The sequence below is a fragment of the Castor canadensis genome, chromosome 8 (genome assembly GCF_047511655.1).
Source record: "Castor canadensis chromosome 8, mCasCan1.hap1v2, whole genome shotgun sequence".
Taxonomy (NCBI): Eukaryota; Metazoa; Chordata; class Mammalia; order Rodentia; family Castoridae; genus Castor; species Castor canadensis.
The window spans coordinates 142167582-142184486 of NC_133393.1; the positions used below are offsets into that span (position 1 = coordinate 142167582).

The window sequence follows — 16905 nt, forward strand, 5'->3', positions numbered from 1 at the left end:
ACCCCACTACAACATGGATGAACCTTGAAGACGACGTGCTAAGTGAAATAAGCCAGGCACAAAAAGACACATACTGTCTGATTCTATTTATATGTGGTCCCTTGAGTAGACAAATTCATAGAGACAGAAAGTAGAATGGTGGTTGCCAGGGGCTGGGGGAGGGGAAGCAAGGAGTGCTTAATGGATGTAGAGATGGGGGGAGGGAGGGGAGATGAGCGTGTTCTGGAGATGGGAGCTGTGAGGGTGACAACCATGAGCATGAGCAGGAGCGTGCTTAAGGCCCTTGTGCTGTATGCCCAAATGCAGCAGGTTTTCTGCAACATTATGCATATTTTACCATCACAGAAAGAGGATTAACCCCAGATTACTGTGAAAAAATGAGCTCACCCGGTGAAAAAGGAAGTATCAGCTTGCTGATATTAACCACTAAAAAAGGAAGTTGATCAGGATGATAGTCAGCAGTGGTTTGACAGTCACTAGCAGTGTCCAAGAGGAAATGTGGTGCACTTGACTGATCAGAGTCTTTGGAGTCGGGAGAACCTGGGGCTAGCCTTGACCTTGTCATTCACAGGTACCTAGTGAGATCTGCCAAGTGACTCTGCAAAATGAGACTCATGTAGAACTCAGTTCCTAAAGGTGATGACAGGCCTGAGGAACCTGCAGGTAAAGCCCATGGAACGACCCTAGTCGTTACAGGCCATCATAATAGTGCTGATGTTGACTGGACTTAACATTCGGTTGCCAGGCAAGGCAAACCCAGAGCTCAAAGCACTAGGTACCACGGCCCACTACAGAGCCAAGAGAAATGGTATGTCCAATGTGAGAGGCTGCAACGCAGGACTGGAAAAATAAGGGATGTAAAGCTTAAGTACTTGAGCTCAAATCCCAGCCTCTCTTCTTACCAGCATCTAACCTGAGGCAGGGCAGTCAGTCCTGCCCTATTCCTGTCTGGTCCACGGACCAGAAGCATCAACATCACCTGGAAGCATCTTAGAAATGACTCTCAGGCCCTGCTTCCAGTGCAGTCAACCAGAACCTGCATCTGAACAGGGGCCCAGGAGATTCACTTGTACATTAGCCCTTCTGGAGGTGCATTTCTTAACCTATAATACCACACTGATTATGAAAATGTAATCAGCCCTAAAGGGAAGGTATGAAACAATATGAACTGATACAGAGAAAATGCACACACCATCCTGGTACAAAGAAGGCCTTTAATAACTGCCAGCTGTTGTACTTTAACCTCTCTGAGTCTTTTCTGGGTAGTGAAATTGCAGTAGCACTAAAACCACACAGTGTTGTGAAAACCAAAGTCACGTTCAGTGGGGTAAAAGAATAAAAACAACAGTATCCCCATGAACCAGGCACTGATCTGTAAGCACTAACATAGTAGAGTTCCAACAGCAACCCCCCTCAGGAGGGTTCCACTGTTATCCCCACTTTGCAGGTGAGGAAACTGAGGCACAGGGGGTCAAGTGGCTTGCCCGAGGAGTCAGTAAGAGCTGTCCTGGCTGTAAAGCTCCATAACAAAGGGCGTTATTGCTGAGAGGTGAGGGGAGCTTTCTGTGACTCTGGGAAGACAGCAGTCCCATCCAGGAAGACACAGTCCATTGCCCCTTTCCACCCTGGAGTTAACTTCTGTGGCTTTACCCATGACAGCCATACCCCTGAGCAGTGAGGAAGTGAAGGCAGGGAGCGGAACAATGAGCAGATGGGAGTGGGGCCGGCTTTCATCTTCAGAAGACCTAAGCTCACATGGCCTTTCCCAGGAGACCACAAATGACCAACCAGGAGCAATCTGGGGAGACTCCTAACAGAGGGTGCATTCAAGGGCCAGCCTCTCAGGAGACACTAACGTGCAGCCGGTGCTGGCTCACTGCACACACAACTCCAGCATCCCACACAGCTACTCTTACAGTGACTTGGGCACCATGAGCACTTGGAAATTCTCTCCCATGGACAATGTCTGCAAGCCTCCTGAAGACAAGGCAAGGCTGACTAAAGTGAGGAGCAAAATGGACCCCCAGATGATGCTCTCTTGGACTGAGGGCAAATTTGGGAGGTGATGGTAGAGGGCAGACACTAGAGTCAACTAGCCAGACCATTACTTATTAGCTAGGGGAACCTCTTTGTCTGCAGAAAGGTGGAACTCAGACCTACCCTGCTGGGGACGTCATGAGGACCAAATGAATAAGGTATGCTTAATGTCTGGCACAGGGCTCTGGTTCCTAGCAGGGACTCAATAAACATCACTTTCTTTTTCTAATCGCCATGCCCTATTCTTGTGCTTGCTATTCCTTCCTCTTGAAAGACTATACTCACATTACTTTCTGTTAAACTTCTACTCACCCTTCAAAACCCAGCTCTATGACCATTTTCTCAATGAAGATTCTCTGGTCCACCCAGCTGGACAGACCTACCACTTCCTGTTCAGCACTTCTACAACATGTGACACAAGACCATCTGGCCCTGCCAAGGGACAAGGATCAGGGAAGGCTTCTTGGAAGAAGCATTCAAGCCTAAGTCCAGAGGAGGGACAGGCAAAGAGGAGTGGGAAGGGCATTCCAGACAGAAGGAACCAGGTATGCCAAGGTCAGAAAGCTTGTTGGGATTTTGGAGTTAAAGTGCTATCGAGGAGCCTTCTCTGACCACCCACTCTGAAAATGGACCACCATGCTCCAGATTGTGCTGAGTGGATTTCCTTCACTGAACAATTGCAGCACTATTTCTTTGTTATTTCTTATATCGCCCAACTGGAATTCCCATTAGGGGAGGTAATCTATCTTCTTCACTTACCTCTATATCCTTCCCATGGCTTGTTATTTCTGATGGTTTAACAACTGCTAGACTCTGAGTTCCAAGAAGACAGGAACCTGGCCGTCTGATTCACTATTAAATCCCCACCACCCAGCACAGGGCCAATTACACAGTAAGAACCTGGTAAATATTTGTGACCAAATAAATATTGCCCATAAGGAATGTTCAACAGGTGAATGAAGTAAATGCTGGAATAGACGAGTGAATGCAGGTGTGCATGGATAGATGTAGATAGATATAGCTACACACACACACACACACACACACTCACACACAATGGCTTAATGAATGGACAAGTGAATGTCAGCGTATGAATGCAAAGTTCTCACATTCATGTAATCAAAACCCAGAGGCCCATGATCCCAAGCTTCGGTCTTATTAAGAAGCCTTGGAGATTCTATCTTATTTTGTCCCTGGCTATTCAAAGCTTCTTTTCTTAACCTCAGCAGCTTTGCTTCTTCCATTGTCATGGGGGGCAGCAGGCCATCTCCTCTGTGCTCCTGTACCCTGAGCCCCAGGAGCTCAGCAGATTCCCAGCCCTCTTTGCGGAGGCCAGCTGACCCTGGTGCCGGGCCCTCTGCTCATGGGGAGGCGTTTTTACGGGAGCCTTCTATGGGAATTGTCAGCATTCCATTCTCCCAGAGAGTGGGATGTGAATCTGGTCCCTTTTTTTATTAATTGCAAATTAAGGCTATGCTGGGTGCTATTTTAGTACATGCTTCCACAGAGTACGGAATGCAACCAAAGCAGTACATTGCTCTCATTCCTTCTGCCGACTGACTGTGTGAATATTTTTAGAAACCACACCCTCCTGCAGTGGCCAGATAAATAATTTCCAGCTGAGGCTGTAGCTCAATGGTAGAGTGATTGCCTTGCATATGTGAGGCCCTGGGCTCGATCTCTGGCACAGAAAAAAATTAACAATAATAATAATAATAAATTTCCAACACTAGATGTGCTCTTTGCAAAACAACATCAGCCAGGGAAGAGGAAAGAAACAAGTTGCATAGCTCACACCAAAATTGTAGCACCATGTGACAAGTTTAAACCAGCAGCATTTTTAGAGGCTTCCTGGGCCACTCTTTAAATACAGAAGATGGACCCACATTTGGACAGGCACTGCGGGCTCTGAGTGGACCTAGCCATTCACATCCGGGTGCTTGGCAGCCCATCTGTGCCTGTGGACCCCAGGTCCTGGCAGCAATGGCCTGGGCTTTCGTGTACACACAGGCCAGCTTGTGACCATGTGTCTGCCTGCTTCTGTCAGCAAGTGTCCTTTCTAAATACGCTTCTGCAAAATGCTGAGTCAGGAAGAGCTGAGCCTATACAGCAGGAAGACAAATCAACACCAGCTGAAACACAGTTTAAAGAACCTTGGAAGTGGGTGTGAGATGATGAAAAGAGAATTTGCCCGGAAGTCAAACATGTGCGTTCTAATCCTGGCTCATCCTTCCTGCATTCCAAGAGCAAACAGTTTTAAGGACCTACTGTGTGCCAAGCACTCTGTGACATGCTGAGGAAACAAAGACACGTGATAATCCGCTGATCCACGGTGGAACCTTGGGCACATGCCTTAGACTTTTTGGATCTGATCACTAAAACAAGGGGTTGGAAAATGACCATCAAAGTTCTGGGATTTTCAGATCTTAGTAGGATTCCTTGAACAAGCACAGGAAGAATAAATGATAAAAAAAAATATTGGGAAGATTCGATTTCTATTTATCGTGTGTGTGTGTGTGTGTGTGTGTGTGTATTCTACCTTGGGGAATGCCAGAAGCAGAAATTCCTAAAGTAAAGAGAAAAATATGACCAAGCCTTAATTTTATAATGTTCTATGTGTGTACTGTTTGTCTACAGAATGCATAGGATCCCAGGCTGAAGAATGTGGTCTCTGGGCACTGTTAGGCCCAATGTCATCACCCTACAACTTAAGTCATTGTGCCATTCTTCCATGCTTCTGCCCCATTGTCCCCTGCACAATTGCTTTCAAGAATCTAACCACTCTCCTCCTTCATTGAGGAATTCTATGACTCTGCAGGAAGCTATGTGGCTTATCACTTCTGGGACTACATCATGGGACCAAGAGGTCACACTGTGACACAGGACCCAATTCGCAGGCGAGAGGCTCACATTCCAGGCCTTGTAAAGACTACATTTAGTTCTAAGAGCTCTGAGGGCAGGTGGCAGGAAGAATCTGGAGAGAAAGTCACCAAGGTCGATGACATAAACACTTAGAAGGCCAGATGCCAATTTTCCAGCCGGGGCCTGCCCACCACTGCCCCAGAACCCAGTACCTTCATAGTAGCTGGCTTCTGGTTCAATTCCCTCTCCAGGTACAAGTCACTTAAGCAGACTCCTGGTATAGTAATAGCTATGTGTTATCTGCTTTGACAGCAGTATGGCCTAAAATCATCTCATTTGTTACTAACTAATACTCCAGGACTGGAAACAGGACACCGCACACAGTAACCACTCAGAAAATACTCATTGAAAAAAATAAACAAGTAACAAACCCTAGAGACAGGAATTGGCATCCTACTTAACAGATGATGAAACAAAGGCTCAGACTAGTGAGTAATGTGCCCAAAACCCGGCAGTTAATAAGAGGCAGCATTGCAATGCAAACCCACGCTATCCAACTCTTACTTTTGACTCATTTGTACACAGTGCTTAACAGTTTTAAAAAACCAAATGTGGAGAACATCACTTAGACCCCAGATCGAACCTCTGGGTATTACTGTTGAATCATTTTATAGTTCAGGAAATGCAGTTACATGGTTCTCCCAATGTCAAGCAGGTAGTAAACCTCAGAGCCCCAAATTTTCTAACTCCATGGTCAGTGTTCCTTCTAGAAAAATCCAGCCACTTTGCCAGAAAGGAAGAGACCCTGAGATTTCACTTCCTGTTCCTAGGGAGAACTGCTTTGATCAACTATTTTCTCCTTACTCTACGGATGACATAGAAACATGCGATTAAGGTCAACTTCTCTGCAAGAGGCCTCTCAAAGGATGATGGTGACTAATGGTTGCTGCCGTGATCTACAAACAGAATCCAAACCCTAAAGAATTCCATCCTTCCAAGCAAGTGAGTGGTCCTATCACACACCTTTCAACTGACAGCAACAACAACAAAAAGGAGAAAGGTACAAGGTCATTCCCATGCTTTGCCTGGGGACCAGAGGAAAGCCACTAACGTCACAAGTGTCCAATTGGAAGGCCCCTGCTGGGTCTGGGAGTATAAGGCCATTTCATAATGAAACCCATGCGGTGAGCTCTGTTTATTTTCAAACTGTATTTGCTTATTTTGCAGACATGATCAAAAGGACATTCGGAGCACTACCCAGGAGACACTTGAACCCAATCAGCCGGGAGAGCTTTCTCCAGCTCCAACAGCAGCCAGCAATAATACTTTCTACAAAAGTAAACTCCATCACTTGCCATTTCCCAACAGCAAACACCATCATCATTTCTGTTGAGCTTCCAGTTCTGTGGCTGATTCAGAGGGAGGTGGGAGGGTGGTGAGTGAGGACAGGAGACACAGAGTAGAAAAGTGGCCAGGGAAAGACCTGTAAGTCTAAAATAATTGGGGCTCAGCTAGCAAATCCAGCATAGCAATGTGAACTTGGATTGGTGGGGTTCAAATCCCAGCTCCACTACTTACCATTGTATGACTGTGGGTAAGTTAATGACTTCTCTGTGCCTCAGTTTCCCCTGCATGTGAAATGATGTAAATGAACAGTATCTATCTTGTATGGCTGTCCTGAAGTTTGAATTTAAGGGAATATCAGGCAAATGGGATATAAAATACATAGGAAATATGTATAAGCACTTTTATGGTCATGATGGTAGACTATGAGCTTTATGAGAGCAGGGACTATGTCTCTATTATCTTTTTATCCCAGGAGAAAGAACAGTATCAAACATGTCATAGGAGATTAATTAGTGCTTGTTGAATTTAACTGTTCAAACTGAACTGAGTGAAAATAGAGAGACTCTTCTGGAACCTGCTGCCTGCCAAGGTGGTGGCTAACTCATTGCAGGCACAGCATGGAGCAGGGTAAGCTAAGCTCCCTGCCTGGCTGCAATACCCAGGCCCTGCCTATCAATCCACAAGGCAAGAGATTTACCTTAATATTGCAGTTGTCATCAAGCAGTATATTTTCCAGCTTCAAGTCCCGGTGGACTACTCCGTTCTGAAATGAGAAGATAGGAAAGAACTAAATGGGAGCGGGTGGGATGAGACAGGGAGAAAGAGGAAGGAAGAGACTGAGCAAAGGAAAACGTCTGACAGATGAAAGGCGTGCACCAGCCCGGTGGTCTTCACCTCCATCCTTCATAGCTGTGCTTGCTGTCTGGAGGCTCCCCTGCCAGCGACCAGTGACAAGCGAGCATTAGTCACTTGCTGTGTGGTTAAGGGAAAAATGACTGGAATCCATTCTCCCCCAGAGCCTGTAAAGCAGCAGGGGGATTCTGTCGGAATGTAATTCCACTGTGTAGAAGCAATATAATCCCAGGCAGCCAGACCCTGTCTGTCTGAAACGAGATTCCCAGGGAAGCAGCACACTTCTCTGCTGGAGACTCAGAATGGGCAGCTCCCAGGCCTTGCCTGCCTGCCTGTCTGTCTGTCTGCACCCCCCATCCTGGAAAGGGGCCTGTTCAATCTACTTGGACCCATGAAACCAATCTAGATCTGTCTTGAGGATATCAGGGTCCTTCCTTAGCAGCCAGCTGGGCAGATTCTGAAAGTCCTGCTCTTGCTCAGCAGGAAGGACTCAGGGCCAGGGAAAGATGAGGTGTGGAAGCAGGCCAATGAGACCAAAGCCATTGGCTAACTAAAGCAGGTGACTACCATGCTGTGTGGCCTTTTCATTCAGGCAAACTCTGGCAAGGCTGAAGGCTGAACTTCAGGGACAAGCAGCCAGCCAGCTGAAAGGGGAGAAGGGACCATCCCCCAGTAGGCTGAGACTCTACACAGCAGTCACAACGGGCTTGCTCAATTCTTCTTAAGACTCAGTTATCGTCTTAGGTGTGGGCGGGCAAAGAAGAACAGTGAGCCTGAGGGATGAGCCTATTTGGGGGCTAGGTGGAAAAATGCCTAGGAGTAGGTTCCCAACATCATCTGACATAAAGAGCATCTGTAATCGAAGCTGATGCTTTGAGCAAACCAACCGGCATGTTCACAGTTGGTTCTTTATGATTTATTTTTCCTTTCTACCTCCAAAGGCACTTACTAGAGAGAGATGACAATGTGTACTTCTACTACTCTTTTCCTAATCTACGCATTCAGGGAAGTGCTTTGAATTAAAAAATGCACAAAACCAAGTCTCTGATCTCCTGAAGAAGAGGTGTAGGGCACAGGAACCTGATTTTGTTTGGTTTTTCACATGGGGAGCACTTTAGATGGCATTGCTAAATTCGTGGCTTTCATAAGATGGAGATAAGATAAGAAAGCCTCATTCAGGCACCTGCACACCCATGTTTATTGTGGCACTATTCACAATAGCCAAGTTATGGAAACAGCCAAGATGCCCCAGCACTGACGAATGGATTAAGAAAATGTGGTATCTATATACAATGGAATTTTATGCAGCCATGAAGAAGAACGAAATGTTATCATTCGCTGGTAAATGGATGGAATTGGAGAACATTGTTCTGAGTGAGTTTAGCCTGGCCCAAAAGACCAAAACTTGTATGTTCTCCCTCATATGTGGACATTAGATCAAGGGCAAACACAACAATGGGATTGGACTTTGAGCACATGATAAAAGCGAAAGCACACAAGGGAGGGGTGAGGATAGGTAAGACACCTAAAAAACTAGCTAGCATTTGTTGCCCTCAACGCAGAGAAACTAAAGCAGATACCTTAAAAGCAACTGAGGCCAATAGGAAAAGGGGACCAGGAACTAGAGAAAAGGTTAGATCAAAAAGAATTAACCTAGAAGGTAACACACATGCACAGGAAATCAATGTGAGTCAATGCCCTGTATAGCTATCCTTATCTCAACCAGCAAAAACCCTTGTTCCTTCCTATTATTGCTTATACTCTCTCTACAACAAAATTAAAGATAAGGGCAAAATAGTTTCTGCTGGGTATTGAGGGGGTAGCAGGGAGAGGGAGGGGGCGGAGTGGGTGGTAAGGGAGGGGGTGGGGGCAGGGGGGAGAAATGACCCAAGCCTTCTATGCACATATGAATAATAAAAGAAAAAATAAATAAATAAAAGAAAGCCTCATTCAAACAGAATCCATGTGTTCACACACTTCAAATCATGGAAATATGGTCAGTGGTACTTTCCAATGACACCTGAGGACAAAATGCTGTATGATTTGAATCATGGGTGTCTTTTGAGTCCACAAAGAGGTGGACACATAGGTTAAGAGTCTGGGATTTAGCTAATGGTGACCTTCTTCTTTCTAGTTTGTAAATTCTCCATACAGACTACAATGAACAGATGGATACTGCTTCTATAATATGAAAATCACCGTGCGCGGTAAAAGCCATCTGTGGTCAAAGCTCTGGCCGGGCTCGGTCATACCTTGTGACAATAGTGCACAGCGGAGACGATCTGCCGGAAGAAGTGTCTGGTCTCCCTCTCACTGAGCCGTCGACGCTCGCTGATGTAATCGTACAGCTCCCCTTTGCTGGCGTATTCCATGATGATCACAATCTTATCTTTGTTCTCAAACACTGTGGGGGGTAGCAATAAACAAATAGCCTGTTTACCCAGCAAGCTCTTCACTGAGCGGATAGGTTGGGAGGCGAATGCTTCCAAGGGATCAGGTCACAGATCGGTGCATTCAGCATCACATGGACTTGGGCAAGTTCTCCAGCCAGGTGGATAATGGCAGCATCACCATCATGCCTGGATGCGTCTTTGTAAAAATGTTGAGGGAAATGGGGTTCTTTTCCAAGATCATCCCTCACATTCCTGTGGATAGGATACTGGGTAATAAGCAAAACGCAGCTACCCTCTATTAACCATTTTTTGTGGTACTGGGGATTGAATTCAGGGCCTCACATTTGCTAAGCAAGCCCTCTACAACTTGAGTCACATTCCCTGTCCTTTTGCTTTTTAATTTGATTTTCAGATAGAGTCTTGTGCTTTTGCCTGACCATGATCCTCCTACCTCTGCCTCCCAAGAGGCTGAGATTATAGGTGTGAGTCACCACACCCAGGCAATTAACTATTTGACAAAGACCAGGTACTTGATCTGTGACAGAGCCACGCTGGCTCCAAAACAGATGCCCAACCTTGTCATCTCTCTGCTCAAAACCATCCAAACTTCCCATACATCTCACTCAAAATAAAACTCACAGTTGCTTAATGTGGCCCACCATGTCCTACAGGATCCCATGGGCCCATGGGCCCTTCTTAGCCCTATTTCACATCCATTCTGTGTATTCATTTTTCCCATATCTCCAACGTGGGTGGCAATAGGCTCACTGTATTTCATTCACTGATGTATACCTAGCACCCACAATGGTATCCGGCATATTGTAGGGGATCAATTAATATCTAGTAAATGAGAGAACTCGAATTTCATAAATGCATTTTAGACAATCTTAAATAGACACATAGCACTTTTTATGCACCAGGCTCACTTAAGGCTTTGAGAAGTTGATGTATGCAGACCTTACAGCAAAGCATCAAGAAAATAGCTGTAACTGTACCACTTGAAAAAAATGAAGAAACTAAGGCCTATGGAGGTTGTGATCTGCAATCAGACAGTTTGGCTCCAAAGACCAAGTACAGAATCACTCTTTGGCCTCCCAAAGAGCTTATTAGAACCAGCTACCACTAGTTCCTGAAGATGGGGAACCACAGAGCTACCATCTGTTGAATTAGCCCCTGCCTTCAGTTCCAGTCTCTTCTCCCTCAACCTCCAGATCACCAGGGGATCATATCCCACAACACTTGTATTTCCCACGAGTGCTTCTCTCTCCCCAGTTGTGATCTCTCTAACAGTGATGTTCAAACTCAAGACTCCAGGGAGACATCCTGAGACTGATGCAGAGAGACAGAAGAGTCAAAGCCCTAGGCCCTCACCACAATCAGCCACGCCATTGCTACCTGATTCTTACTTTGATCTTTCACATAAGATATCCTTTGAGCAAAACAAAATAAGCAATAACCACTTTTGAAATAGATCCCTCTTAGGAAGTATGGTTAAAAAAAAAAAAACCTTTGTAGGGTACCCCAGAACCTACTGAAAGGACCTCTCCCCTCCATCATATCGACTTCTAGTATTTCCATCAGGCCCCTGTGCCTACTATGCAGGGGTATTCTCCACTTCTCACAATCACACACACACTCACACTTGCATTTTCTACCTCCTTGCACTCAGCTCTTTCTGTCTCACCTGTCAGGGAAACTCCGACTCAGCATCCCAGATCCAATTCAAATACACAGCCACATTACCTACCTTCTGCCTCTTGTGTACTGGCCGATACTTGCCTCACAGCACTTTCAAACTGTGCTAACTTATTTCATGGGTGACATGGCCATTTCCTCTGCCTGCACTGTGAGCTAGACTGAAAGATACTCCTAAGTAGGGTCCCTGGTCTAGCGCTTAATGACTGTGTGACTCTAGGAAAGCTGCTCTCCCTCTCCGTGCCTGAGTTTAGTAAGATGTGAATAAAATTAGTAAGTACTTTATAGAACTGCTGGGAGAATCTATTGATAGCAAGCATTGAGGCTTAGAGCAAAGCCTGCATTTATAGGGCATACTCAATAACGTTAGCTATTATTGTTGGTATCGATATTAATTGACATCCCCGTGGAGCCTGGGACCAAGACACACACACACACACACACACACTCAATGAGCAACTTAGTTGAACTGGAACCTGCCCCAGGTCTGGGTCCCCTGTCCTCCCACACTGTGTCACTGGCAAAAGTTCAGTCCACCACCACCCCCAGTTCCTTCTTGGCTCCTTTAAGTCCAGCCAAACCTCTCTGATAAAATGAAGGGGAAGGAGGCAGGGAGGCAGGCAGGAGGAGGGGGAGCCGCCAGATAAAACTGGCTGCCCCAGCGTCTGCTGGCCTCTCTGTACCCCACCGCTTCAGCTCCTGCCAGGATTTCAGCCTGGCGTGGACTTTTCATTAACAATAAACTTTAGAAACTGAAAGGCTGCCTTGGGATGCTCAGGCTCCAAAAATGATGGAGCAATGTGCCCAGTGGGGGAAGCAGCAGGTTTTCTAATTTTAAAAAAGGAAGGAAGGTAGAAAGTGGGAAAGTACTTTGACAAGAAAATAAACAAGGGAACTCACGCCCCAGAGTGTGGTGCATCCTTATAGGAGCCAAAGCCACTGGCCCTCCAGAGACTGTTGTCAGAAGGTCAGGTCACTTGCCTCACACACACATAAGGACTGTTCCAGTGACTGGCTCCCCCTTCTCCAACTGTCTGACTTGGCAGAAGCACAGTGCAGTTCAATTCAGCCCAAAACAACAGATATTTCTCTAAGCCGATTCCATCAGTAAGGTCAGCTAGTGCTCTCTATCCCTAGTTCATTCACCTGTGTCTTCTCCCCAAGACCCCAGCAACCCCATCCTCACAGTGTCACCTTCTCCCTCATCCCTCTGTTGAGTGCTTTGGAAGGGAGCTGAGAAATAAAGCCCCAAGTGTCTTTCCTGGAGCTCTGGTCCTGCAAGATATCCTGGAGGAAAAGGGCTCCATGATCAAACAAACATAAGATGTTTGGGAAATGCCAATACCTGTATTTGATGGTCTTTGGAAAGCCTGGTTTCCTTAGCTCAGACTTCTGCCGGTGACCTGGGCCACCTCTATATTCCTACTAACTTCCAGAGGAACCGATGTGAACCCAGTGGAGGAAATGCTGAATGAATGAAATGATGCCTGAGTAGTAAGATTGCCCCCTCATTGTCATGAGTGGGCAGCCTGGTCAGAGAACTCTGCACATGGTCAGACCTGGCTCTGGGCCACCATCTGTCACACACACGCACACACCCCAGAAAGCATCCCCAGTCTCAAGGCCCAGGCCCTGAGAGTAACTTTGGAGGAGCTATATGCAAATGAGAGTTTTAGGCTTGAAGCACAACGATTCATCAAGGAGGATGTGTGATGTTAGGGACAAAGCTTCCTGAGCCCTTTCTCAGCAATAGTAACGTATACTGCATTGCTTCTTCAATGTGCTGGCACTGAAGAAGCATTTTGCACGAAATGACGTCATATGGCTGTGACCCTACAGCCGGGAACACCTGAGTACAGCAAGGCTCACAATAACTGCCATGGCTACAGAGGCTCTGGCCAAGCTGGATCTGGGCCTAGGCAGTCCAACTGCTGACTCTAAGCTCTTAGCCGTTATATTACAATCTGTATACATTAATCCCCCTGACCTCACTCGCCTCATCAGGCAAATGAAGCTAATAATTTCCAAAGATGGTTACAGGGACTCAGAGAGTTCACCTTCTGCATGACGCCTGGGCCAGTGCTCAATAAACAGAAGCTACTCTCGTAATTCCTTCGCTAGTTTCTTGGACAACCCTGGCAAGACAAAATCCTAAGGCTTTCCTCTCCCCACCAGTGTCACTCTTTAAAACGTATTGTGGCTGCTATGGAATCACAGGGTTTTCAAGCAGAAAGGGACCAGTGATCTTTTATTACTTTTCCAGAATAGCCCAGGATTTATAATGCGTAAAAGCAAAGCCTGGGAATTTGCATGAAGAATGACCAGCTTCCTCACAGTTGGCCCGAGGCTCCTTGCCCATGGTTAGGGTCACTATCAGCAAGGTGGTAGGAACACTCTTGGCCATTCTTCTGGCAAAACAGACTGCTTCCCTTGGGCACTTTTACAACTGATTATTTATAAGCCCAGAAATCTTGTCTGTGTTTATGTTATTAGTCACTAAGCAAAAGCTTATTTTCCACCAGTTGGGAAGGGTTTCCTTTCTAAAAAATGAAAGCCTGTGTCTCTTGGCCAGACCGTTTTACCCAGAAGCCTGGTGGCTCCAGAATGGTAAGGAAAACTGTGGCTCTTGACATGCCAGGTCTACCAGGAAACTGAATGACCTGAATAGAAACTTAGCTAAGTTTGAGTCAGCCCACAGTACTGGGCCAGGTTTGTGTGGTACAGAGCCTGGGTTTTAGTGAAGCCAAAAAATTTTATAAAGCACCTAGTATGTGAATGGCACTGGGGATAATGAAGACTTTTCTAGTTGAGAGAGGGATGAAAGACAGGCCAGGTGGACGGGACAGCACAAGAAAGACAATAAGCAGGGCACTGACAGCCACTGGCAGGTGCCAGGGAATAAGAGAAGAGAAAGAAGAAGGCTATGGGCTGCCAGAGTGGCTCAGGAGGTAAAAGTGCCTGCCTAGCAAGTGTGAGGCCCTGAGTTCAAACCCCAGAATCACCAAAAAAAAAAAAAAGAATGCTTTTTCCACAACTGTTCGCCATCCATTCACCGTCCTTGCATTGTGCTCAGCAAAGCTTCGCCTTTGTTAAATGGAGCCTGTCTCATGACTTCTCTGAGGATGGTTTTTTATCAGCCCACCTGAAGCCTTTGTCTATGTGTCTATGTGCCATGTGTTAAAAGGGATACACAGCACCATAAGGCACAGCCTTTGCCCTCAGGGAGTTTCTTCCTCGATGCAAGTGACTTCAACTTAGTAAATAATCCATGAGCTAACCTGTGTGGCTCAGACTTTCAGCATGTAGATGATCAAAGACCTGTCAGATGAGTCTACCTGGCCCTGAAAAGATTCCTAGAGAACGTGGGGGTAGAAACAAACCCTCCAAAATGCCATAGGTTTTGCTTTAATTAGACAATTTTACATCGTTTCCATATATCCTAAAATATTCAAACTCTCACCCTTTTCTTCTACAGAGGGCCTTCCTTCTTCCCAGACACCAACCTGAATGACTTTTCTTGTTTTCTGTTTATTTTCCATTTCAAGGGAGAGGGAGGACTGGTTGCTATGGCAACAGCTACTTCTCCAAATTAATCCTGAATTTCATCAGATGTTCACTCCGACAGTCCAGTTCTGCCTTCTGATTGTCTGGCTTTCACAACCACACTAATTACCCAACTCCTAACGATTCCCGCCTGCTGCCCTCAAGGTTAATAACACAACTGTACAACTCGAGAAAATTATAAAACCATGCTCTTGCCTGAGAGAAATGCTGATGAGTGAGGAGATCTTCAGATTGTTAACCATCCACTGCTACTTCAGAGCCAAGTACACCAGACCATTTAAGGAAAGTGGGCCAGGGAGGGAAGTGAGTGGGAATCAATTTAGAGGATGCTCTGGGAGAGAAGGTTCTAGAAAATGGAGGCTTTCTGCCTGTGGTGATGGAGGATGTTTTAATGGTTTACATAACCTCAAGGGTAGACCACGAGTTTGTGGGTTTTAAGCAAGAAGAACAAGGGCTTTGGAGGAGACCCACCAGAATTTGCTTCATGCCTTTGCCTTCTATCAGGTTTGGCTCCTACATTAGTTCCAGGGTGCTGCCATTCCCACCACAGGACAGCAGCATTTTTATCAGTGTCCTCAAACCTCAGAAAAAGTACCTTTCGACTCTGAGGGCAGTCTTTAATTAAAAGCCAGGAAGATCTTCACAGAAAGTCCCCCAGTTTTCATTTCAGAAACAGAGTGATCTTTCCTTGAAAGGACTATCTGCAACCTAATTAAGTAATTTAGTCAATACAGGATTTATTCTTCTCCCCAGAGTTAAACTTCAAACACTTCATAGACTCATGGCTTCACAGAGTGGTCCTCTGATTTGAGTCAGTGGGCAGTGCAGTGAGGGTGAGAAAATTCAACTAGACTAGCAGTTCCCCATTGTCAACGAGGTGGCCAGAGTTGAGTCATTGTGTTTCCTGGTTTGGACAATGGAAGGCTTTTTAATTCCTTCATTGTCTTCATAAACCAACACTCTTTTGGATGTTGGCTGGCATGCCCAAGAAGAACCATAGCCAGCCAGGCCACCCACTGCCAATAGTGGACTTCAGGAAATGGAAAGAAAATGTAGACACCACCTGTGGAAGAGGGGATCCCAAAGGTTCACTAAGAATCATTCACTTCTGCTAAGATTATTAGTGCTATTTAGTGAACAAATACCAAATCCTAGGAAGGCAGAGGATAAGACAAGGACAAAAAGAGGAGTTGTGAGGAAGAGAGGATTCAAGGGCACCATTCTGAACTGGCCATGGGCTCCACCCTCCTTACACAACCACTACTAGAGGGCCATGGAAACAAAGTAGGACACTAAAGGGGAATGGATTCCACTGAGTATCACCCAAACCCATCATACACACCCCACAGTCTCCCTGATCATCCCCTCTACTTCGGTCTCAGCCTTTGTATCACACGCACACACACATACACTCACATGTGCACACTCACACAATCTTAAAGCTGAGAGTCCGGACAGATGATCAGAACTTCTCACAACTACCTGAGACTAGAGTGAGGGCTCTTGAACCTAACGCAATGAATTTAAAAAGTGGGCTGCCCAGGCTGGAGATACAGCTCAGCGGAAAAGCATTTATCTAAGCATGTACAAGGCCCTGAATTCAATCCCCAGCACTGCAAGAAAAAAAAAAGTGCTTCTCCACCGCAGCAACAACAGGGGCAAAATCCTTATAAGAAGACAGCCTCAGTTTCCTCTCCTGAAAACCCCAGCACCCCAGCAGGCTTGGCTGAGGGGACTCAGGGCCTCATTCCACCTTCAGCCACCTGGCCAATGAGAAAGCCAGGTCCATGTCTATCACAGCTCCGGCTGTAGCCAGTGCCTGACCCATCACGTACAGCTGAGCCACTCTGAGGAGTGTTTTGCCCATTGTCAGTTCTAGTCTGCCTCATTGGGCATCAGAACACAGCAGCTAAGAACCTGACATTTAGAGCAGGCACCTTAGGTTCAAATCCAGGCTCTGCCACTTATCAGCAGGGTGACCTCAGCAAGAGACTTAGCTTTTCTGTGCCTCAATTTCTTCATCTGTTGAAACAAAGCCTGTACCTGGTATCCTCATGATGAGGGTTATGACAGCACCCAGCAGCAGCAGATGAAGAAGTACAAACTGTTACAATTAGACAGCAAGTAAGAAAGAACAAATGAACACAGGCTGGGA

General features: G+C 46.1%; 1 protein-coding gene across 2 annotated transcripts in view; it reads right to left on the bottom strand.

Annotated features, from left to right (window-relative positions):
• Nuak1 (NUAK family kinase 1) overlaps positions 1 to 16905 on the bottom strand; it is a 71439-nt gene that overhangs the window by 13488 nt on the left and 41046 nt on the right. For both annotated transcript variants that reach the window (XM_020181742.2, XM_074084290.1), the window contains 2 exons: positions 9351 to 9502; positions 6944 to 7009 (listed from right to left, as the gene is read on the bottom strand). In XM_020181742.2, coding sequence (XP_020037331.2) covers positions 6944 to 7009; positions 9351 to 9502 — 218 coding nt within the window. The remainder of the gene's footprint in view (positions 1 to 6943; positions 7010 to 9350; positions 9503 to 16905) is intronic.